At 39.2% G+C, this 25,242-nt stretch overlaps 3 protein-coding genes and 1 gene segment (V, D, J or C); 3 read left to right on the top strand and 1 right to left on the bottom strand.

Moving 5' to 3' along the window:
• Positions 1-1,791, top strand: part of LOC121933908 (vomeronasal type-2 receptor 26-like) — a 5,592-nt gene extending 3,801 nt beyond the window's left edge. Inside the window, exon 6 of the mRNA XM_042473893.1 lies at positions 878-1,791. Within this exon, the coding sequence (XP_042329827.1) occupies positions 878-1,791 (914 nt within the window). The remainder of the gene's footprint in view (positions 1-877) is intronic.
• A 4,176-nt stretch (positions 1,792-5,967) lies between these two features.
• LOC121933907 (vomeronasal type-2 receptor 26-like) lies at positions 5,968-12,727 on the top strand. The gene is made up of 5 exons (XM_042473891.1): positions 5,968-6,111; positions 6,803-7,672; positions 8,119-8,346; positions 9,670-9,796; positions 11,814-12,727. Exons 1-5 carry the CDS (start codon positions 5,968-5,970, stop codon positions 12,725-12,727), a joined length of 2,283 nt encoding a protein of 760 aa, XP_042329825.1.
• Positions 12,728-13,714: 987 nt separating this feature from the next.
• Positions 13,715-14,475, bottom strand: LOC121933906. The segment is given in 2 exon segments: positions 13,715-14,079; positions 14,412-14,475. Coding segments are annotated over 2 exon segments (408 nt in total).
• A 3,283-nt stretch (positions 14,476-17,758) lies between these two features.
• Positions 17,759-24,074, top strand: LOC121933905 (vomeronasal type-2 receptor 26-like). The gene is made up of 5 exons (XM_042473890.1): positions 17,759-18,049; positions 18,645-19,502; positions 19,751-19,980; positions 21,987-22,108; positions 23,170-24,074. The coding sequence occupies exons 1-5, from the start codon at positions 17,759-17,761 to the stop codon at positions 24,072-24,074; spliced, it is 2,406 nt and encodes an 801-aa protein (XP_042329824.1).
• The last annotated feature ends 1,168 nt before the right edge of the window (positions 24,075-25,242 follow it).

Below are 25,242 nucleotides of genomic sequence, written 5' to 3'. Positions count from 1 at the left end.
GCCCCTCCCTCCTCAACTGTCATCTTGGCCTCAGAGGGAGCGATCAGGCAGACCCAGCAACATCGGGGACTGCCCGAAAGAAGAGGCCCCTCCCTCCTCAACTGTCATCTTGGCCTCAGAGGGAGCGATCAGGCAGACCCAGCAACATCGGGGACTTCCTGAAGGACGAGACTTCTCCCTCGTTTAACTGTCACCTTGTATTTTGTATTTTTACTGTACACCACTATGATCTTTGCGGAATAGCGGTCTATAAATAAAACATATTATTATTATTATTATTATTATTATTATGCCCCCACCTTGAGAGTACAGCTTTTGAAGATGAAACAGACCTAGAACAAAAATGCCCTACTTCAGCTCAGTCTGTCAGCCTCCAGAGGAGGAGGAGGAGATAGGAGAGGTATCCCCATCTCTTCGAGAAAGGCAAAGGTTGCAGCACCTGGCATAAACTCAATGTCACCACCATGTTTAATAGTATTTCATTGAATGTATGCAAAAGACCCTGAATATGCATTAAGGCTTGCACTATTTTGTGTCCCATCACCTTCCAGCTGTATGTTTGCTGTCCTGTAAATAAGAGACTTATTGCCCTTCGCAGCAATTGTGATGTCCACCACAACACCAGTAAATATGCTGGCACTTGCTACTGCTATTATTATTATTATTATTATTATTATTATTATTATTATTATTATTATTATTATTATCCTTTATTTATAAAGCGCTGTTAATTTACACAGCTTTTGACATGTACTTCAGGGATTGTGTGTATGAAATGATTTTCTTGCATGTTTAATTCCTCCTTTCATGACACACTATTGACTATATTTGCTTAACAGGAAATGCAGGTTTTAAATGCTATCTTTGCTCCTTCCAGATGCAGAAAACTGCAACATGTGCCCAGATGATCAACATCCAAACAAGAATCAAGATCAATGCATTTCCAAAAATGTAAACTACATGTCCTTTGGAGATCCCTTGGGAAGGGTTTTGGTTTGTTTGGTTCTTTTATTTTCCTTGATGACCCTTGTGATGATGTGGATCTTATTTCAGCACAGGAATACTCCCATCATTAAAGCTAATAACTGGGCCATTTCTTGTATCCTTCTGTTCTCTTTGCTCCTTTGCTTTCTCTGCTGTTTGCTCTTCATTGGTAAGCCTGGGGTTGTTTCTTGCATTCTACGACAAACACTGTTTGCCATTGTTTTTTCTGTTGCTGTTTCTTCAGTCTTGGCCAAAACTCTCACAGTGGTTCTGGCCTTCATGGCCACCAAACCAGGAAACAAGATGAGAAAATGGTTAGGAAAGTATTTGACATTCTCAGTCATTATTATTGCATCTCTTATTCAAATTGCCATTTGTGTCATATGGCTGGCCATCTCTCCCCCATTCCCAGAATGGGACAAGCATTCCCAGATGGGAGAGATCCTAGTGCAATGCAATGAAGGCTCAGATGTGATGTTCTACATGGCTCTCAGCTACATGGGATTTCTGGCCTTCATCAGCTTCACTATGGCATTCATGGCTAGGACATTGCCTGATACATTTAATGAAGCCAAACTCATCACATTCAGCATGCTGGTCTTTTGCAGTGTTTGGGTGTCTTTTGTTCCCACCTACCTGAGCACCAAAGGGAAATACATGGTTGCTGTGGAGATCTTCTCCATTTTGGCCTCTAGTTTTGGGTTGCTGGGCTTCATTTTTCTACCGAAGGCATACATTGTTTTACTGAGGCCTGAGCTCAATACTAGGGACCAGCTGGTAAGGAAAAAGAATTTAAGTACTTACTGATTTCTTCCTTCCTCCTTCTTCCTCCCTCCTCTTTTATACCGTGTCTTGTTTGGTTCTGTACCAAAATGGCAGCAAGTGTGCAATGCCTTCAAGACAGATAAGATAGATTATGAGATGCTGCTATTGAATTTTCATTTCAGATTATGATTGATCTAGTTTTCTTCTAGCTTCATAAAATGTGTATCTTCCCAGTTTCTTAAGCCATGTAAAAAGTGAGGGGGGTATTTCAAAGAAGACAGTATATGTGATTAAATTCTTAAAAAGGGCTGCAGCATTTGTTTAAATTGTTTTAGTGTAAGGTCTTGTAGAATTGTTATTTAGCCTTAAAAAAAACTTTTGTATGAAATATCTCTTAGCTGTTTTTTCTTTTGTTGTTATTTTGTAATTTGTTTTAAGCCACTTTGGGACATGTACAATGAGGAAAAAGGGGATATAAATGAAATAAATGATAAATAAATACTCTGTTCTCCAGTTATTCCAGTTCATGATTAAGCAAACCATAATTTCAAAATTAGATATAACAATTGGATATATTAGGATGGGCTTCTCATTGAAAAGTATATGTTATCTACTTTCCCAGAAATTTTGTTTAAAATATTGTATTGGGAATAGAGAATTTTCAAATAAAAGCATGGAGATAGACATTTTAGTTCAGTTGCAGAATCATAGAATCAAGATCAGGAACTGAAGGGGAAATATTTCTCCCAGTCTCACCGGGAAATATTAGCAGGTCATGCTCCAATGGCTGGAATGGGCTTGGATGGCCCTTGGAATCTCTTTTCACTCCATTGATTCTATGAAATGAAACAGCAGAGCAGACAAAGGTTAAGAAACAGATAAATATAATAATAGGGATAATAATAATAATAATATTTTTATTTGTATACCGCTTTTCCTTCAGATCAAAGCGGTTCACAACATACAAGCTACATGTCACATGCTATAGCACAAAGCAATACAATACATCAACCGTGACATCAGCGATCTCATACAATTCAAAAAAATCCTCAAAAACCATGTACAAAGCAGTCAAAGCCATCGGTTGAGACCTATTGCCGCCGACCTGCCTCTCTCTCCCTCAAGATGGTGGTCAGAAGGAGTGCTCTTTGTCTTTCAGGCGAGGCCTGTTGTTGCTCTATTAAATAAGATGGGATAGAGATACAATTAAGCAAAGAAAATGGTCTAACTCTCAATTTTGGGGAATTAAGATTAAATAGTAATCAAAGGTATGCAATAAAACAATTTCTATAAGCTGCTCATGCAGTGATTGCTTATGGATGGAAAAACAAATCAAATTGGAATCAGTCTTATTCGTTTAAATATATATATATATATAATACATATTATTTGATTTCCCTAGAGAAAAGAAGACTTAAATATATTGGGGAAAGTAATAAAGAATCATGGAAAGATAAATGAGAAATTGTGATTAAAAAAGTGGAAGATAAAATGGGGTATAATTCCTGTTATTTTCTACATCTCTGATAATGATTGTTAACTTGATTGGAATGTATTTCCCTCAATGCTGTTTTTGGAAGGGGGAGAAGGGAGAAAAGTGTATTATGAAATGTGGATTGTATAATTTGTATTATGTACTGTGTAATAAAAATTCATTTTAGGGGGACTTAATTAATTTAAGTAGAGCTCACATTATTTTACTTCACTGAACATGAATATGTTCTAAGCATCTATGGATTCCTTTCCTCCCCATATTATGCATCCATTTCGTGAGAGACCTTCAGCACACAGCACATTTTCAGGATCTCTGGTAAAGAGATCTTGGCTAGACCCAGGCACAATCCTAATTACAGGAGATCTATTGAAAGCAAAGAGTATTCAATTAGTCACCAGTCATGTCCCATTGATTTCAGTGGGTCTACTCAAAGTCTTCCTAAGTCTGGATACAGCCCACAGAGTGGATGCAATTGTACATTTTCTTTTGAAAAAGTTAGCTGTCAGCTAAGAAGACGTTGAAGGTAATGATCATAATCATTGACTTGGAGTAATTATAGCCCAAGACTATCAAGAAGTGAGGAACACAGATGAGTCCCTCACCAAGGATTCCTGGCTCAAGATGGTTATCTATAAAAAGTCATTTCGAAATAATGTGTTTGAAAGAATAATTGGGGCTCCTTTATGTCAGGGAGCACTTTATGAAAACGGTGCTCGAGAGACATGACACACCTCTGTGCTAGTTTTAGATGTATTTGACTTTTACAGCTTTTCCAATTAATTGGAAACATAGACTGTTATTCCATACACCTGTCCTTATAATCGTATACCGGTGTTTCTGGAGCCCAGGTTTGCTCTTAGTCAGGCAGATGTCACTGCTTCTACTCCTTTTGCTGCTACAATTGCCTCCTAATGCCTGCAAGAGTGTGAACACCAGATGTGATTGGAAGACAAAGGTTGAACATATTTTCCCTGTAATTCTAGAGGATATTGTTATTGGTAACATTGTCTCTTTTATTATTCCTGGATCTCAAGAGATTTTCTTTAGCAGATATCCAGATGAGGAGATAAGTGGATAGTAAGTAACTGTTTCATTACACAGAAAAGTCACTGGTATAATTAATAACTTTGATTGAATGTTGTGCTGTTGTTTGGCTTCAGGTCATTTCTTTTCTTCTCTTTTCATTTTACTGTGCCATTTGCATTTAATGGGATGGGCATCCATGGATTTTGGTATCCAGGGGAGGTCCTAGAAGCAAACCCCAGTGGATACCAAGGCCCACTGTATAATCTGAAAATGGGACACATATTTACAATAATAAAAATTAAATTGATACAAACAGCCCCTCAAGCAGCAAGCAAAGCAATCAGTTTTAAAGGCAGGGCAAAACCATTTTGACTCGGCATTAAGAAGAATACTAATTTGGCCAGAAAAAGTGAGTGGTTTTATTGATCTGGAAAGCATTAAAATAAAAATCCAGTTCAGGCAATCCTAGGCTACCATTTTGCAAAGTGGCATACCTAACACTCCTGGATCGACAGGTCACTGAAAGAAATGAAAATTCTGTGAATCATGACTTGCTAACATCATTAATTGGAGTCATTCTCTGCTACGTATGACTATATGACTATGGTGGGTTACATACCGCCATTTGGGACGTCCTCAGGACGTCCCACTTTAAAAAGGGGGCGTCTCTTCTAGACGCCCCTACTCCTGTTATGGACTCTGTCCATAACGGCCGCCGCCATCTTGACGTAATGGACGCTCTGCGTCCGCATGTCGCGCCCCGGAAATGACACTGTGAGTGCGCAACTAGCGCCTCACGGCGTCTCTTCCAGGGAGCAAGAAGGAGCGTGATTTTGGCGCTCCTTCTTGGCAGCGTCTGGGAACTGCGCCGTTTGGCTGCTGCGGTTCCCGGACGCTGCAACTGGTGGCGGTGCGAGACGGCCCCTTCTGGGCCGCCTGTAACATGCCTATGTCTGAGTCAAACTAAAAGTCAAATGCATGTAGATTAGTTCAAGTGGTGTAATCATGCTTTCAAGAATGTGGAGATACTCAGATTGTGTGAACATCTCATTGCAGTGTTGTACCTAAATTTATCCAACAGTATTTTGCATTTGAATTTGCCCTTTGGAGCTTTGGAGAGTGCTTTAAATCTCTTCTTTGGTAGTTTTTTAAGCAGTGGCTGGATGGTCATCTCTTGCAAGTGTTTGATTGTACATGGCAGCAGGTTGGATTGGGTAGCCTTTGTGGTCTTTTCCAATTCTTTGATTCTATGAAGTTTAGGGATGGCAATTAAGAGGGAAAATGTAATATAAAACAAGGTACGTAAATGAGGAGGAACACCCTGCCTAATGAAGACTTCATAAGTTGTTTGTAAATGTCTATTAAAATCCACTTAAAGAAGAAAATTCCTGGGAAGCATAACTTACAAAGTCCAAAAATTTCAGTCAGTATGTGCTAATTGCGACTCTGAATCCAAAACATAGTCAAATGCATGTACTTTAAGCCATGTGGTGAAAGTATGCTTTCAAGAATGTGGGAACGCTCAGATTGTGTGAACATCTCATTGCAGCGTTGTACCTAAACTGATACAGCAGTATTTTGTATTTGAATTTGCCCTTAAAGAGATAAACAGAAATACCCAGCTATTATCCAATGCCACGTTGGGAGAATTTGTGGTTCAAAAAGCTTACAATGAAATGGGAACATGTTCTGGGACTATGTCTCTCCTGTTCACAGGAGATGGGAATCCTCCTAACTATCTCTGCAAGAGGAAAAACATGCTAATGGCCATCATTGGTGGGCTCTCATCTCACAATTCTAGGCAGATGCCTCACATCTTGAACATCTATAAAATGGCACAGGTACATTTCTTGAGCTATATAAAAAACAGTAGCAATCTGGAAGGTTAAAGGTGATGGCCCGCCTAAATTGGTGAGAGTGAAATAGTTCACTCACTTGTTCCAGAAAAAAAACCTTTCAACTCAGATTAAAAATAGTTGTCCCTGTCAGGCAGACAGATTTGAGCCATTTTTATTTACCATTATAAATGGGAGAAATGAGGGAAATCATGGTAGAAGAGCTTTCCTTAAACTCTTTTGTTTGCAAAATCTCCATTCCAGCGGAGTTGGTGGGAACTGTGAAATGTTGACAAAATAGCTGGTTGATAAATTAAGGACAGCAAACAACCCTGACACAGTTAAATGCCTCCTATGGTCTCATATACATACCAAATATTTAGCCCTGTGCTATTCCTGTCTGTCTAAGAATGTAGAGCTAAATGTCTGTTCCCATAAGTAATATTTGTTGCACATCAAATTCATCACTTCCACTTTGTCTTGCTAAATATGTAAGAAGGATTGAATCATAAAATCCTGGAATGATACATTTGGAAGGGATCTTATGGGCCAGTAAGCCCAACTGCCTGCTCAGGGCAGTAACTCCAGCTTAAAGATCCTTGCGAAGTAGTTGTCTAGACTCTTTTCAATCAATTTATATTGAGGAAAATGTGAGGGGGGTTTTTTGGCTCTAAAAAGATAATTGTTTTCTCCTTAGCTCAGCTATGGCTCTTTTGACCCTGCATTGAAAGATAAGGATCGGTTCCCTTCTGTCTATCGAATGATTCCAAATGAAAATATGCAATATTTTGCAATTGTAAAGCTGCTGAAGCATTTTGGATGGACCTGGATTGGCCTCATTGCGTCAGATGATGATAGTGGGGAATTGTTATTGAGGACTCTGATTCCTCAGCTACTCCAGAGCAGCATTTGTTTAGCTTTCAAGGAAATCATTCCAACAATGAACACACACTGGAAAGGATATGTAGGAACAAAAATAGATCTCAATCATGAATTGTCAAAAATAAGTCTGACTCTTGCATCTACTGAAACCGATGTGATTCTTGTTCATGGGAGTTCACAATCTATGGAGGGCTTGCGGATGATTCTATATTTCAATGAGTTTGTTGAAATGAAGCCAACAGAGAAAATTTGGATCATCACAGCTCAGTGGGACTTTACATCCACAATCTCAAGTGAATTTTTCACTCCAAGATCCTTGAATGGCACTCTGTCCTTTGCATTGCCCACAAAAGAGATAGATGGGTATATACAATATTTCAGTACAATAAACCCAAGTGAAAATCATGATTATGTTGCAGCTCTCCTTTGGAACAATGCCTTTGTATGCTCATTCCCAGAATATACTTTATATAAGAGGAATACAACCAACTGTACTGGGGAGGAGAAACTGAGCAGTCTGCCTGAATCTGTCTTTGAAATGAGAATGTCTGGTCAGAGTTACAGTATCTACAATGCTGTTTATGCCATTGCACATGCTCTCCATGCCTTGCTTTCTGAAAGATCAAAGCATAAATCATGGAGAGATGTAGGCACATGGGACTTTCAGACTATCCAGCCCTGGCAGGTAGGAAGAGTCTCTTGCTCTTCTCTAAATCCTTTCTTCCTAGTGCTGTAATGAACTCCACTTATGTATATGGCCACAATTAGGAATAGAGCCCCCCAACTTAATCCACTCTGGTGTCTGAATGCTCTAACAGAATTGTCCCTGGAAATGAAGGAAGTGGGGAGTCCATCTTCCTCCACATCCTTCACAGCTCAGCTTTTCCAACAGACTGTGTACTCTAGCTGGGAATGTCAAGAGCCTTCAGGCCTTTACTCTGAACTATTTCACCTTCCTGGTATTTGTACAAAATGGTAGGACTTTTCATCATACATGATTAATAAGCAGGGAAGTGTCCATGATAATGCTGAGTCAATGGCACATAAAGTCCACAAATTGTGCAGAAATGATAGTGACCCCTATCACTACCCTTTCACCCTGAAATATTTTTCTTTCCCACTCACCTTTAGCTTCATTCCTTCCTGAAAAACGTTCGCTTCAACAATAGTGCTGGAGAAGAAATATTTTTTGATGAAAATGGGGAGTTGCAAACTGGATATGACATCATGAACATAGTCACCTTTCCTAATCGGTCCATGCACAGAGTGCCTATTGGATGGACTGACCCCCGGTCTCCTAAGGGGAGAGACTTCATTATCCATCAGAACTCCATTGTGTGGAATCAGATTTTTATTAAGGTATGATTATTGTTTTTATTATTATGACTTAATGGTTAAGAGGCCAATTCTGATGAGCAGATGATTAGAAGGTTGTCAGTTTGAAGACCAAGTGCCTCATGACACAGTGAGCTCCTGTCACTAGTCCCACCTTCTGCCAAGCTAGCAGTTTGAAAGCATGCAAATGCAAGTAGATAGATAGGTACCACTTCTCAGTGGGAAGGTAACAGCATTTGGTGTAGTCATGCTGGCCACATGAGCACCAGAGCAGTCCTCAGATAAAGCTGAGTCTTTGGCTTAGAAACAGAAATGAGCACAGCCACCTACAGTCAGTTATGCCTAGATATTCATGTCAAGGGACTACCTTTATCTTTTTATGATTAATTACTATTTTCCTGATATTGCCAGATATGTTTAGATGCAAATGATTCATACTGAACAGATGATGGGGAATCCATAAATAGTGCCCCATTTAAATTGTACTGTGCTAGCACAATTATGCCCCATTTAAATTGTTCTATGCTGGCAAAATTTGCCCAGTTGAGAAATATTTTGTTATTGTACTTTTTGCTGATTCTCTTATCAACTTCGTTTTACAATGACCCTATCGGTAGGAGATCTCCAAGAGCCCTGATCATCAATGGTCACAAACTGTTCAGGTCTTGCAAACTCAGGGTTCTGGCTTTCTTGATTGTATTATGTACTATGGACTTGCCCTTTTCCTACTGCCTTTCATTTTACTGAGCATTGTTTATTTATATGATCTGAAAAGAAACCATAGTATTTTATTTTGTATCCCATATTATTAAATTTGCTTTTATTTAGTCTGCATTCGTTTTAACCCCCAATTTGAGTTTTAAGTATGATCCAGTTTTATCTCTGCATGTATGCAGATATTTTTTATCTTGTATTTTATATATTGTATTTTGTTTTCCATTGAAATGTTCAGCTTACCAATCAATAAACGTGTTGTTGTTGTTTATTTTTTTTTCTGCAGTGAGATTTCCTTATGAAAAATTCAAAGTACAGAAGCCTCCTTTTAGACATTTTGGCTTGTAGTGGGTCTACAAGATTAATTTGCTTTTGTATCAAAATGAAGGAAATTCCTTACGCAAACTCTTTTTCATTGGAGTTTCAGAGCAGCAAATTCTGGGAAGAAGGAATTAGTTAAAAAATTCATGAGATGGAAAAAAATGTTTCACCAGATGAGGTTGAAAATGAAGGATTCTAAGAGCTAGGCAACATTATGTAATTTTGTTATATGACGAAACTCAACAGACTAGAGTTTAGGGGAAAATAAGTGGTCTCCCCTTAAACACATGTTTCCTGTACTTTTTGTTCTAGAAGCCTCCCAGATCCAGATGTGTTGATGGTTGCCATCCTGGACAGAGCAAGGCCATGCGTGAGGAGGAAGAACTTTGTTGTTATGACTGTCCGCAGTGTCCTGAAGGAATGGTTTCAAATGAGACAGGTAAATTGAGAAAGCCGCAACAGTAAGACATTATACGTATTTGTGATCATAAATTATTTGTTTTAAACTTTTGTCATTGTTGAGGTGAAATGGAATTAATGAGGAATTAATTATCTTACTAGAAATCATGAAATTGAAGATATACACATCAACATAAACCATTATAGAAATGATATGCTCATCATTATTAGTTTCAGGAAGGGAACGGACTAAGTGGATATAGCATTTAACTCACTGGATTGCCATTATGTGCATCGCAGCACTGTAACTATAAAGCGAGCACAAGTGCTTTACTTATTCATTAATACCAAATAAGATTCTGGACAATAACCCCAAATACTGAATGGTTGAAATTACAATACTGCTATAATAGTTTGTAACTGTCTAAAAAGTCAAATGTGGAATGTTGGTCATAAACTGAAAATTGTCCAGCACAGAGAGAGTCAGGGAGTTTTCTTTGCTCAATAGAGGCCTCACAGCTTCTTCTTTTTGACATGTTGAAACCCTTCAGTGTAAAGAGACACTGATATCTCCCTTTGCCTACTTAGGGCTGAAATAGACGGCCTGGATGGGGCGGCATGAAGCTGCCCCACCTAAAGTTGTAGTGGGACCCCAACCTGCCATGGTGCCGGTCAAAAAAAGGGCCTTTTTTCATCCACAGCAAAGCTAGCTTTAGTAGCTCTCCCACGGTCCTGTAGCAGATTCCCAGCATGTTGGGGGCTTGCAGTGTGTAACCACCCCCAAAATGCCTGGAAGTCGGCCCACATCTGGGCACTGGGGCAACTGGAAGCTTGCTTCGGACTGGCGCCAGAGCTTATGGCATGAAAAAGCCTCACTCTAGAGCCAGCTCAATGGCTGCGCAAACTGGTGGTTATTTTCACCCCTTAGTTAGTGTTCCTCTGACCCAGGCAATGAGCTCTTGAAAGCAAAGGGCTGAACTTATGAAAGAAAAGGGTCAGTCACACACATGGCAACTCTCACCTAACCAAGGATGTTGTCCACATCCAATGCAGATATACTAATTGCATGTAGAAGTCATCTCCCATTAAAAATGCATCCTTCCTTTAATGAGTAGACAAAAACTTTCATCAGTAAGAATAAATTAGAACAAATAGTGTACTGTGAGACAGTAATGATTTAGGTATCCAATTAATTTTCAATGTTTCACTCCAACATAAAGATTCACTGGCTTAATATAACTCTTTTTTTATAGTTTTCATTGTATTTCTCATATAACTCATCACTTCTCTACCCAGTTTCAAAACTGAGTTAATGACTATATTGTTTAGAGAAGCATTCCCAGAGGTGAGCCCCTCTCTGTCCCAGGAAGCCTCCTTTTAACCATCCATTAAGAAGCCAAGCCCTTCCTCCATTCCATCTGCCTTGGTCCAGGCCTCGGAGATGAAGAAGAACTGCTGGACCTGATCCCATTCCCCACCACCACTCCCTTCTTCTTTTGTGTCATGTCTTTTTAGATTGTAAGCCTGAGGGCAGGGAACCGTCTAACTAAAAGATTGTATGTACAGCACTGTGTAAATTTACAGCGCTTTATAAATAAAGGTTAATAATAATAATATTTCAAAGAATTTATGTAAATGCCATGCATACCCTCATGTGAAAATATATTAAGTTTGCATTATTTTGTGTGCCATGACCTTCCAGCTATAGGTTTTGCTGCTTGGTTAATAAGAGAAAATTCACATTCTGCTCCTGATCTCTGATGCTTATCCCATTGATACACATGCAGGCACCTACTTTTGAATGGATCCAACCTCAAGTGCACTTCAAGTGTCATGATATGGAGAGATCTTGTAGCACCTTTGGTCTGAAAGGTGTTACAAGATCTTTACAAATACTGATTCTACAGACTAACATGGCTATATCTTTGAATTAAAGGGTAATGTTTGTGAAATTATTTTTTTGTATGTTTGGTCTCTCCTTTCATGCTACAAATTGGCAATTTTTGCTATACAGAGAATCCAGGGTATTTTAAAAATGCTTTATTTTCTGCTTCCAGATGCAGATGAGTGCAACATGTGTCCAGATGATCAGCATTCAAACAAGAATCGAGATCAATGCATTCCCAAATATATAAACTACATGTCATTTGAAGAGCCTTTGGGAATTGTTTTGGTTTCTTTAGTTCTTTTCTCTTCCTTGATAACCGTTGTGATGATGTGGAGCTTCTTCAAGAACAAGAATACTCCCATCATTAAAGCCAATAACTGGAGCATCACTTGTACCCTCCTCTTCTCTTTGCTCCTTTGCTTTCTCTGTTCTTTGCTTTTCATTGGCAAACCTGGGGTTGTGTCCTGCATCCTCCGACAAACTTTGTTTGCCATTGTTTTTTCTATTGCTGTTTCATCAGTTTTGGCCAAAACTCTCACAGTGGTCCTGGCCTTTATGGCCACCAAACCTGGAAACAGGATGAGAAAATGGGTAGGAAAGCATTTGGCAGTCTCAGTCATTATTTTTGCATCTCTCATTCAAATTGTCATTTGTGTCTTATGGCTGGCCATCTCTCCCCCATTCCCAGAATGGGACAAGCATTCCCAGATGGGAGAGATCCTATTGCAATGCAATGAAGGCTCAGATGTGATGTTCTACATTGTCCTCAGCTACATGGGGCTTTTGGCCTTCATCAGCTTCACTGTTGCTTTCTTTGCCAGGAAGTTGCCTGATACTTTTAATGAAGCCAAGCTGATCACCTTCAGCATGCTGGTCTTTTGCAGTGTTTGGGTGTCCTTTGTCCCCACTTACCTGAGCACTAAAGGGAAATACATGGTGGCTGTGGAGATCTTCTCCATCTTGGCCTCTAGCTCTGGATTGTTGGGCTTCATTTTTCTTCCTAAAGTGTACATTGTTTTATTGAGACCCGAGCTGAATACCAGGGATCAGCTGGTGAGGAAAAAGAATCCTAGTACTTACTGATTTCTTCCTTCTATCCCTCTCCTCTTCTCAACCGTGTTTAGTTCCATATCTAAATCCATGTATGGCAGCATCTTTACAATACAAGTGAATTAATATGAGATGCTTTTATTATATTTATTATATTTTCATATCATTTCATAATTTCCCAAGTTTTCTCTCAGCAATATAAATGAAGTCTTTCCAGTATCTTAAGCATTGCAAGAAATATATATACAGTATATGGTGGAACACTGTGGAAATGATTAAACATCTGGTTTAGTTTGAATTTTTAATGTGGTCTTTAAATAGAGCTGTGATTTATTTGTTTATTAAAAACCTTTGCATCAAATACCATTTAGCTGTGCTTTGTTTGTTTTAAGCCACTGTAGATTCTGTAGCATGAGAAAGGTAGATACAAATTTTAAAACTGTGTTAAAAGAGAAGCACTGGGACAAGGCCTTTTAATTCAGGGAGAGAATGATAGAATCAGGATGAGGTACTGAAATTGAATTACTTCTCCCAGTCTTATCAAGAAAGATTAGCAGGCCATGCTAGGAAATCATGAACTCATCTTTATTGAGAAAAGGAAATGCATGCCTGTGTCTCATCAAGACATGCCACAATCCAAAATGAATGGGAATCTGAAGCCATACGCTCTTTCATTTAAGTCACTTCTGTAAAGCACAGAATAAGCCCTAAACTGTGAAGGTTCTGATCTTCTGTGATGATTCTGATTCAGATTCTTCATATCAGATTTTCTCAACACTGAAAGACAACTATGTCTGTTGACCTTTTAATTTAGTTTTGAATATTTTCTAATATTCTTTCCTTCCATATTACACTGCATCATGTAAAGGCCTAACTGATAGAATCCTGCTAGTTACAATCTCATAAGCAAAGTCTGATGACTTTTTTTTAATGTACTGCAGACATTGCAGGAAAACAAGGGGTTATTTCCCTTCCTCATTTCTCTGCTCAGTTCACCGTTGCTGCATTAATGTGGAAAGCTTAGGCAAGCAAAGGGCGTTTTTGTCTGGTATCAGATTTCCTTCCTCTCAATGTGTCCCTTGCACAGTAATATACAGCTGTGTCCTCTGATTTCAAATCATTCATTTGCAGGTATAACTTGCTTGAAGGGTTGTCCCTGGAGATGGTGAAGCGCCCTTTCACTGAGTTGGCATAGTATTTTGCATCACCAGCCCAGTATTGAATATGTGCTACCCATTCCAAGCCCTTCCTAGGTGCTTGTCGTATCCAGGACATCCAGTAATCTCCAAAGGTGAACCCAGAGGCTTGGCAGGAGATGAGGAGAGACTGTCCAGGTTTTCTTACATCACCTCCAGATTCCACCAATTGGATCTGTGACTGGACATCTGGGAGGGAAAAAAAGCAGTTTAAAGAGATGTGTTTCATATTAATTCTGAAAATCTAATAGTCCTATGAAAAAAGAGAGACCCAGCATGGTCTTGTGGTATGAGAGTTGGACTAGGACTCTGGAAGACTGGGATTCAAATCCTCACATGGCCATGAAAACCCACTGGGTGACCTTGGGCAACACTCTCTCAGCCTTGGAGGAAGGCAAAGGCAACCCCCCTCTGAATAAATCTTGCCAAGAAAATCCTGGGATATGTTTTCCTTAGGGTCACTATAAGCCAGAAACAACTGCAATGCAGACACCAGAAACAATATGAAAAGAGAACTATACCTCCAGAAGCTGCTAAAAAGATAACAAGTGAAAACCAAAACATCTCTTCTTTCCCTGTTTCTTTGTGGGGAGCTGACTGGGAAAGTTCTTGGGCAAATGAAGTGCGTATGACTTATTTAAAGAGGAAGTTGTTCCAACATTTACATAAAGATCAGCATAAAAGTACACAGCTCTGTGGAAAGCAGCACCTGCTAGTAAACAGATAGTATGCATGACTTATTACATGGCAATGAACAATTGGATGATGTATTGTATTGCATTGCATTGCTTTGCATTTATATCCCGCCTTTCTCCTGGCATGGTACTCAAGGCAGTTCACAGAAGGGTAACAGGTTGAAAATCTGGAACATGTCCAAAGGAGGGCAACTAAAATGGTGAAGGGTCTGGAAACCATGCCCTGTGAGGAATGACTTTAATACCTTACTCTGACCTCTGAGGAGGTACTTGCTCATTTGGTGCTGGTGATGGGAAGCAAAGCAGGATGTAGTGTAGAAAACCACCTAGCATTGCTTCAGAGTGCTCCAGATTTTCTGGGAAGATCTGGAGCAAATACTAAGTTTTTTAAAATAAATGCATTAAGGAAGGGATGGCTCGGATTTGCTGTGGGGTTGACCATCACACATGTGGACAGGCCACACTGAAATTGGGCCTTTCGACCAGCATCAACCGGACAGGGTGAATCAAAGGTGGAAGGAATCTAGGACATTTGGCCTGTGTAGACATGCTGATGCAGAGGAGAAAAACAAGATCATTTTCTACCAGTAGTATCCCTAAGAGACCAAATGCACCAGAGGTAATTATCTGTACTGCAACTATCAGAATCACTGTAATTGAACCTCCTTGAGAAATCTTCAGCAGAAGCTTTGAAAATGGTTGGCAACATTCTTAACATCTCAGAAACTGGACAGACTCTGCTTCCTATTTAGAGCAGGAATTAGTAGCCAAGAGTGGACAGATTTCAGTTAGTTGCACTACACAGTTATAACTTCCAATCATTGTATTTCAGTGATGGCTCAAGTCATGTATCAATGTTAAAGTCAGAGCAGATATTCTTTTGCTCATTGTTGACTGTGACAGAGTACTGCCATCTAGTGTAGCTAGAAGTTTGATGCCATGATAACACTGCAAATGGGCATGGGAATATCTGCATTGAGAAGGAAAGTCTATCTTAACATAGTGGTCTTCTTGGTGTCACTGTTTCTAAATTTTTATACTGTGTGCCGGACAGAAAGAACCAAATGCCCTACCACTGATGCCCTTGCTGTTCCTCATGAATTGTATCAACCAGGTGCCCTTGTCATTGGTGGAATTTCTTCTCAAATAATGGCCCTTTGGGGTCAAATTTCCTTTAGAAAACATCCTTCTGAGGAACTGGACTTTGCTGTTCCAATGTAAGCTTTGCATTGCTTCATTCTGTTTAAGCCTAAACATAGATTTTTAATGCAGGAAATAGAATTTTTATGAATACCTAGTGTGTCAGACTCCACATGTCCTTTCTCAGTCACTGGAGTTCTGTGAGTCTTATCTTCATTATCATGACTACAAAAATGTCTGAACCATAATGAGAACATTCTTCCTATTAAGAGGTAATGCTAACACTTAGTATTATATGCACTGATTTTGCATGTAAGTCTGGTAAACATCCCCCATAGTTTGGACAATAAATTTGAAAATGGTCAACAGTGGTCTATTCAGGCAACTACGATGTATGCCAACATGAGAGAAATCAAATAATTGTTGGGGTTTTTTTTAATGATTACGGAGGGAATGGACAACAGGCTTAGTGAATTAGTAAGCAAAACTCTTTAAATAGTTACAAAAGTACTCAGTATGGAATGATTAGAGACAGGAAGTAAAAATATTATTTTATAATGGAAAGGAGAATATTATAGCATGACTTTTAGTTGTTTTGCAAGGTATACAACTATTTCATATTTAGTTCTCATGGAAACATAAAAACATTTTGTTGCTTTCTGCCTGTCACATCAGAGATTGTACATGGAAGTGGTGGGCACTTCATGAGCAATAGGGAAATGGATCCTTGTCAGTCTCAGTGACGGTGGCCCTATACAGACAGGCCAAAATAAAGCTGCTTCAAGTAACTTTGGAGGTATGGTGTTTCAATGATACATGCATCCTAAGAGTCCAGAAGCCACACCAAAGCCACACTCCAGTCCTGTCTCTCGCTAAGTGGTCACTGGTGGAATTAGGCTGGGATTCACTATGCAGCACAGTAGTTATGGCCCTACATATAATGTAGGGGTCACATAGGATTCCAGCCAATGGGATAGTGCTCTTCAGTTTATTCTGATTAAATTTGGCTAATCAGGATAAAGCCATTTTAAAAATTATGATAACCTTTCCTCCTAGTGCTTCTGCAGCTGTTCCTCCAAACTGAGATGGATTGCCATCAATAGAGTGAAGAAGACATTCCCCACCCCCAAAAGAAAATGTGCCAGGGTAATATTTGGATAAACTCTGCTACTGAGAATGGAAGAAGAAATGTCATTAGGCTTATTGGAAAAGGCTGGCCCAGTTTTTATTCCTCCACTTAGTCACATTAATCTATGTGATGACCAAAATGAGGGACTGAATATATTTGCAGGATGCTAAGGCTGAGTATATATGCAGGATGCTAAAACCAAAATGAAGGATTGAGTATATATGCAGGATCCTAAGGCAGTATATATGCAGGATGCTAAAACCAAAATGAAGGGTTGGGTTTATATGCCGAATGCTTAGGTGGTTCAGCAGATTGAATCATCTTTATAGCTGCAAGAATTGTTTTCTTTTGTTTTAATTCTTGGACTAATTCTGGGTTGAAAAACAAAACATTTGCAATATTTCATTATCAGAATTTGACTTTTTTCTATCTGGAAGGGAGGTAGGCATATCTTCCCATATTTCCATTCCTTTGTCTCTGCAGGGACTTATATCTTGATGATTTTATCCATTATGTATTTTTATGCTGGGAGAAAACGGCATGTTTCTGAAATAATTATCTGAAACACATTTTCCTGAGGCTTTATCTGCACAGTATATTATCTATATCATGCACATACGTGAACATGGTTAGATGGGGGATTGTAGACAATAAGTACACAGACAGATATAAATACATACAATACCAAAACAAAGGCAGAAAATACAAGGAAAAAAAACTTTTATTCTCCAAAGTGTCAGGGACAGTGTAAACATGGGGCATTAGGCGAATCAATTAACACATTTAGTTAATAGTTATTTTGCTTTGATTTTCAGATGCCTTTCAATGACAAAACGGTTAGATTCCATGTTTAGATATAACACTGACCAGTAATTATGACAGGAACTTTAACTCTATTCACAGTATGATAACCAAGTTCTACCAGCACATCTTGGCCTTAGCATTTACTGTAAACGAAGTCAACAAGAACCCCAGAGTGTTGCCCAATATTACACTTGGCTTCCACATCTTTGACAGCTACAATGATGCAAAGATGACCTATTCTGCTACTCTGGACTTGCTTTTCGGTTTGGGTGATTTGACTCCCAACTATGAATGTGGTATCCGGAAAAATGTAATAGCTGTTGTTGGAGGAATGACTTCTGATATTTCTTTCCGTATGGCAGACATCTTAAGGCTCTATAAGATTCCACAGGTAAGATAGATGGATGGATCAATGAATGGATGGATCAGTTGATCGATTGATCGATGGAGGAATGGGGATGTGGAATAAGCACACCTATTCATTGTAGTGACTCTAGGAATAATTGTGATGGTTTGAGTGAGATGATTGAGAGTAAAAGAAAGCTTACTGGTGCCTTGCTTCCAACCAGCTGGAGGCTGTTGAGTAGAATCAGTTTGCTTGCTGTTGTGTCCCTTCAAGTCAGTTAGGGCAATGCTATCCAAGGATTTTCTTGGCATGATTTGTGTGGAAGGGGTTAGCCCTTGCTTTCCTCTGAAACTGAGCAAGTGGGACTTGCCGAAGGTCACCCAGTGGGTTTCCATGGCTGAGTGAAGATCTGAACCCTGGTCTCCTGAGTCCTAGTCAAACTACTGTGCTATGCTGGACCTCTCCTTTTTGCTATATATTGCTATATATAATTTCATATATTTCATAATATGAATACTACTTTCGAATACCTTCTGAATACTACCTTAACTGTTGATCTCATCAAAAATATTCACACACATGGATACTTGGATACTCATCTATAAGATTCGCTTAATTTTCTTTCACCATTTTCTTTTAGCTTGCATTTGGTTCATTTGCGCCAGAAGAACATAATGTAACACAACTGCCTTTCTTTTATCGTACAGTACCAAGTGAAACCCATCAGTATGAAGGGATTGTCCATTTGCTTCAACATTTTGGATGGACATGGGTTGGCCTTTTTGTGGTGGATGATGACAACGGAGAACATTTCTTGCAGGCACTAGAGCCTTTACTTTCCCAAAAAGGAATTTGTTCAGCTTTCACATTAAGGATCCCAAGCCAGTCTTTTTTATATATTGTTGATGAATTGAAACATGTGACCAAAAATATTTATCTACATATCCTGGACAGAAAAGCCAAAACATGTCTTGTCTATGGAGAAACGATGACTGTGATGTGGTTGAGTGTTTTAGTAGTTCTAGCAGATCTGGAATTTAGGGAAAATGCAACGAATGGAAAGGTATGGATTACAACAGCCCAGATTGATTTTGCAGTAACCAGACTTTTCACCGATCAAAGTTTAAAAATATTCCATGGCACAATTTCCTTCTCAATTTACACCAAACAACCTCTAGCATTCCAGGCATATATTCAGGACATAAAGACCTATGCAACAAAAAATGATAGTTTTCTCAAGGAATTCTGGGAACAAGTCTTTGACTGTTCATTTCCAGGTCCCAATGTATTAGAGAAGGACAATAAACCATGCACTAGAGAGGAGAGATTGGAAAACCTTCCTGGGCCGGTTTTTGAAAAGGACATGACTGGACACAGTTACAGTATATACAATGCAGTCTTAGCTGTGGCACATGCTTTGCATACTATGGATTCATCTAGATCCAACCACAGATTACTAGAGAGGAGTAGAAGACTTGGCAATTTCCAGTCTTGGCAGGTAAGGCTTCCCTTATCTTAATGTTCTACTGGAATTGATAATAGTGAAAGACCATCCAACACCATCACTCATGGTTGAAATGTTATGGATATAGAAAATGTAAGGGTTCAAATTTTCTTCTGTACTTGAAGTTGGAAAAAAGGAGAGATGATTTCAATTCTAGCTCAATGCTTCAACATGGAAAAGTTCCTGCAAATTTTAGTTTGACAGCTTCAGTACCTTAGACAAATCTGTTTTCTTTTCTGTAGCTTCATCCATATCTTCAAAGCGTTTCCTTTAACAACTCTGTGGGAGAAACAGTGTTTTTTAATGACAGAGGGGAACTGGTTGCTGGATTTGACATCTTCAATCTACTCATCTTTCCAAACATATCCTTCAAGAAAGTGAAAGTTGGAAGTGTGGGCCTCAATTCCTTTGGAACGGAAGAATTCATGATTGATGAGAGTTTAATAGAGTGGCACTGGAGTTTTAACCAGGTGTGAATTGTAAGACAAAATGCATCCCCCACAAGTTATTTTTCCACTTGGACTTCCATAAGGCTTCAGAATCAGAGCCAGTAGTCTAGAATGATGGCAATTGTGGTCTGGTAGAACCCAGCAGTGTTCTCATTGAGGCTGCACCTGCACTGCAGAAAGAATCTGCATTGACACTGTGTTTACTACTATGGCTCAATACTATTGAATTCTGGGATTTGTAACTTCTTGTGCAGCTGCAGTTTGTTGGGGCATCGTAGCCCTCTGGCATCCAATTCATAGGATGGAGCCATGGCAGTTAAAGTGGTGTCAGACTGCTTTATTCCTGCAGTGTGGAAGCAAACAGCGGAGTTGATCTAAGTTTCCAGTGATTATCTCCTTCTTTTCCCTGCCTGTAAGCACAGCTATCAGTTAATGATAAAAAGTGTAAAAACAATTAAATTATTCTATTACAAAACTATTAATGCCAAAAATTTGAAAAGCATTATGCAAAAAGATCTTATAGATTTTGAGACTAACTGAAAGAAACTGGTAGCATGAGCGTTTGTAGACTTGAGCTTATATCCTCAGATGCATAGGGTGGATGCTCAATTCTATGAAAGTTTACACTACTAGCTTCTTACTTTCAGTTAGTCTTAAAGGTGCTACAAGATCCATTTGCATGCTGATTTTCCAGACTAACATGATTATGTCTTTGAACTGAAAAGCACCTAAAGGATGACTATGGCCTGTTACAGACTGCCAAAATAAAGCTGCTTCGGGTCTCTTTGGAGGGATGCTATTTAAATGATGCATGGGTCCTAAGAGTCCGGAGGTGCACCAAAGCCACACTCCATTCCTAAGCACTGGAGTGCAGCTTTTGGTGCAGCTTCCGGATTCTTAGGACCCATGCATCATTTAAATAACATTTCTCCAAAGAGTCCCGAAACAGCTTTATTTTGGCAGTCTGTAACAGGCGAAAAAGAACAGAAGTACAACACACACAATCATTAAAAGACCCTCCTGCACAAAAATCTTGTGTGTGTGTGTGTGTGTTTGTGTGGGAGAGAGAGAGAGAGAGAGAGAGAGATTAATTTCCTTTGGTAGAGAATTCCACAACCTGGGAGCAACCAGGGACAAGGCCCTCTGATGTGTTCTCTCCAGATGAGTCTGTAACAGCAGTGGGACAGGAAGAAAATGCCCCCTTAGAGATCTCAAAACTTGCCCAAATCCATGTAACAAGAAATGATCTTTCAGATAGTCTGGACATAAGTCATATAGAGCTTTATAGGTCACAACCAGGCATGACTGGAAATGAACCAGCAGAGAGTGATGCTGTTCTAGCCAGGGAGGTCTATGTACTTTTGTAAAATACACTTGGCCCTTTAGATCTGTGAAGTTCAGATCTGTGAATTTGATCATTTACAGATTGTTATGCCACATATTATCAATAGTGCTGATGCAAATGTGGACATATTGAAATGTGCATATTCACATCTGCGAAATTTAATAACAAGGGCACAATTATTCAAGTTTTTTCCGCATCTGCAGGGCCTCCCAGAACTGAACCCCAGGAGATTGGAAGGGTCAACTGTATGCAACAATTTTCTCATTCCTACTGTAAAATATAATGAGGTGAACGACGTAAGCAGTGTCTTATATCATGTTTATAAAACAGAGATCTATTTAATGCTGAAGTGCCCACGTGAAAGTGACCATTGTAAATTTTCCAGGCCAAAGAACCATGAGAAAATGTAGTTTGGCAACTGAAATTTGTGAAGGCAATGTAATAAAAACAAAAACAAAAACAAAAAAATACAAGCCCTGGAAGTCTTTATGCGATGCAACAGTATATATATTAGTCGATAAATTTCCCTGTTTTTGTTCAGTCCAAAAATTTGATTTTAAAACCAGTACTCTATTCAGAACAATCAGATTGTCTGCTGTGCCAATTGATCACTTTTTTTCTTTGCGGATCAGATTATCATCATTAATATCTTTTTTTCTTCCCCTTTCCTGTAAATGGATAGAGACGTCCCGTTTCTGTGTGTGTCTCTTGTCCTCCTGGTTATCAGAAGAAAAAGAAGGAAGGAGAAAAATTTTGCTGTTATGACTGTGTTCCATGCCCAGAAGGAAAGATTTCATTCATAAGGGGTAAATAATAAAGAGATATTGAAGGATACACAGTTAATACAGAAGATATTATTTTCGTATTTAAATTCAATGCTTAAATCCAGAGAAGCAGATTGCAACTCTTTTTAATAGGATAAAATATAGTAAACAATTGGGCAATCATGTGTTGTAACTATATGTCTGATCCAGCGTTTATCTGCTAATAAAACTGGGAAAGTTTAGCACAGTAACCTACCTATATTTGCTTTAGATGAAGTGAGAAAGAAAGAAAGAAAGAGCATACACAAAAATATACATTATGTCATGTTAAAAATAAATATGCAGTGTTTTATAATGTTTTAAATGTAACTAAGCATGAATATAAGTCCTGAAATCAAGTGAAAATATTACAGTTAAATCTTTATAAAAAGTCCAATACCTTTGGGGAATACTAGGATGCTTTTTAACTTGACCACTTTACACAAGGATATCTCCACATCTGGAATCAGAATGGAAAAGTCAGAGGGCTAAATGCTGTTGGTAGATCCAAAAAGAGCAAACTAAGTGTATTGATTGTTGGGTGGTGAACAAGAACAATAATTCTCAGGCAATCCCAGTTTCAATATATCCTGGCTGCATCTCCATGGCAGAATTAATGCAGTCTGACAACACTTTAACTGCTATGAGTCAATGCTATGGAATAATGGGATTTATAGTTTTGTGAGCTATTTAGTTTTCTTTGTTAGAGAGTTCTGGTGCCACAACGAACTACAGGATTCCATAGTATGGAGCCATGACAGTTAAAGTGGTGTCAAACTGCATCAATTCTGCAGTGTGGCAGCAACCTACACAAACTTTGAAAGGCTGTATTATTTTATAGGCTGGTAGCTTAACCCCACTGAAATCAATGGAAATCAGGTTAAGTTATTGAGATTAAGGCATTCATTTTGTATTATGGCAGCAGTCAGTGTAGTTAGGACTAATACTGTAGTGGGATTCAATTCAGAAGGAGCAGATATTTGTTCAGTGAAGGAATGATTAGCATTGTACCAATTCATATATTAAATGAACCTGAAATGAGACCCACATTTTCCCTCCAACAGACACAGACAGCTGTTCTGAGTGTCCAGAAGATCAATATCCCAGCAAGGACCAAGATGGCTGTCTCCAAAAAGTCCGAACTTTCCTGTCTTACCAAGAGCCTCTGGGGATCAGCTTCACCTTTGTTTCTCTTTCCTTCTCAGTGATCACAGTTCTGATCATGGTCATATTTATTAAAAATAAAAATACCCCCATAGTCAAAGCCAACAACAGGGATCTCAGCCACATTCTCCTTACTTCTCTCCTGCTCTGCTTTCTCTCTTCTTTGCTATTCCTTGGCCAGCCTGTGAAACTGACTTGCCTCCTCCAGCAATCTGCGTTTGGCATTGTTTTCTCAGTAGCTGTTTCTTCTGTCTTGGCCAAGACCATCACTGTGGTTGTAGCTTTCATGGCCACTAGACCAGGGTCCAGGATGACAAAATGGGTGGGGAAAAGACTGGCAAATTCCATTGTCCTCTCTTGCTCCCTCATTCAAGTAGGCATCTGTGCCATCTGGCTAGCAACATCTCCCTCATTTCCTGACTTGGACAGGCAATCTGTTACTGAAGAAATTATAGTCAAATGCAATGACGGGTCTACCATCATGTTCTATCTAGTCCAGGGTTATCTGGGACTTCTATCTATCATCAGCTTCACAGTGGCTTTCCTAGCCAGGAAGTTGCCAGACAGTTTCAATGAAGCTAAATTTATCAGTTTCAGCCTGCTGGTATTTTGCAGTGTCTGGATCTCTTTTGTTCCAACCTACCTGAGCAGCAAGGGGAAAAACACGGTGGTTGTGGAGATCTTCTCTATCCTAGCATCCAGTGCTGGACTGTTGGTTTGTATCTTTTTCCCCAAGTGCTATATTATTGTGCTCAGGCCTGAGCTGAACAAAAAAGAACAACTGATACAGAGAAAGAATGTTTAAAAGATTTATTTTTTGTCTCTCTTGGGGAATTAACAGAACGATCCTTCTGGCCAAATTGGGGTGTGCTTCTTTACTACCTGTTTGAGCTACTGTGTTCTTGTATTTCAGGGAAGTACAAAAATGTTAGAGAGTTTCCATGTACATGCCAAATAAAGAATCAGGAGTATGAGTCTAATTAGTGGGATTTTGTTAGGTCTAATGATGAGGCACAGCTTCAGGACCTACAGCAAGCAACATACTTCAATCCCTCTAAAGTTACAAGCCTCCAATAACATTTCTCTGAATGCCCTGGAATGACACTGTATAGAGATCTTGTAGTACCTTTGAGACTAACTAAAGGAAGAATTGGGTAGCATGAGCTTTTGTAGACTTAAGTCTACTTCCACCAAATGTATCTGAGGAAGTCTACGAAAGCTCATGCTGCCAACTTCTTTCTTTAGATCATATATTCCAATATGTTGCAGCCGATACCTTGGTTGCAAAAGCATCTGTTTTATGAAATGTAACACAAATGTTAAAACCAAGCAACAGAACTATAAAAATACAATGTGTTGCTGTTATATGGCAGCATGCCAAGTTTTGGCAATTCTATGAATGAGACAACTTTAAGAGTAATGGTATTAGCAGTCCTGCTCATTTTTTTCAAACTCAGGGCTGTGGCTACTTTGACTGAGTTAATCCAGTGGCAAGGTAGAAAAATGCAAGCAAGGCAGAGTAATCTTGTAGGATATCTGCTTCTGTGGCTTATGAGTAAACCTAAGGGAGCCTCTTCCCATACAATCCTCCCCGCACCCTCCGGTCCTCTGGGAGGAACTTGTTGCAGCCTCAAAAATCGAGGCTTATGGCGACCTCCCAGAGGGCTTTTTCTGCTGTCGCTCCCAGGCTCTGGAACGACCTGCCGGACGAGATCCATCAATTAACATCTTTGGACAGCTTCAAAAAGGCTGTCAAGACGGATCTCTTCAGGCAGGCCTTCCCAGACTGAAATATCCCAGCCTCAGGATCTCAGGATCTCCCCCCTCCTCAGTAATGTCTCCAAAGCCCCCTTTTCTTTTCTTTAGAACTGAAGTTGCAGTGGTTTATCGGTTGGTATTATTTTGTTTAATTTATTGTTGTTTTAACTAATTATTGTGGTTTTAATTTAGATATGCAGTTTAATAACTTTTTA

This window comes from Sceloporus undulatus, chromosome 6, assembly GCF_019175285.1.
Source record: "Sceloporus undulatus isolate JIND9_A2432 ecotype Alabama chromosome 6, SceUnd_v1.1, whole genome shotgun sequence".
Taxonomy (NCBI): domain Eukaryota; kingdom Metazoa; phylum Chordata; class Lepidosauria; order Squamata; family Phrynosomatidae; genus Sceloporus; species Sceloporus undulatus.
This window is presented reverse-complemented; position numbering and strand designations above follow the sequence as displayed.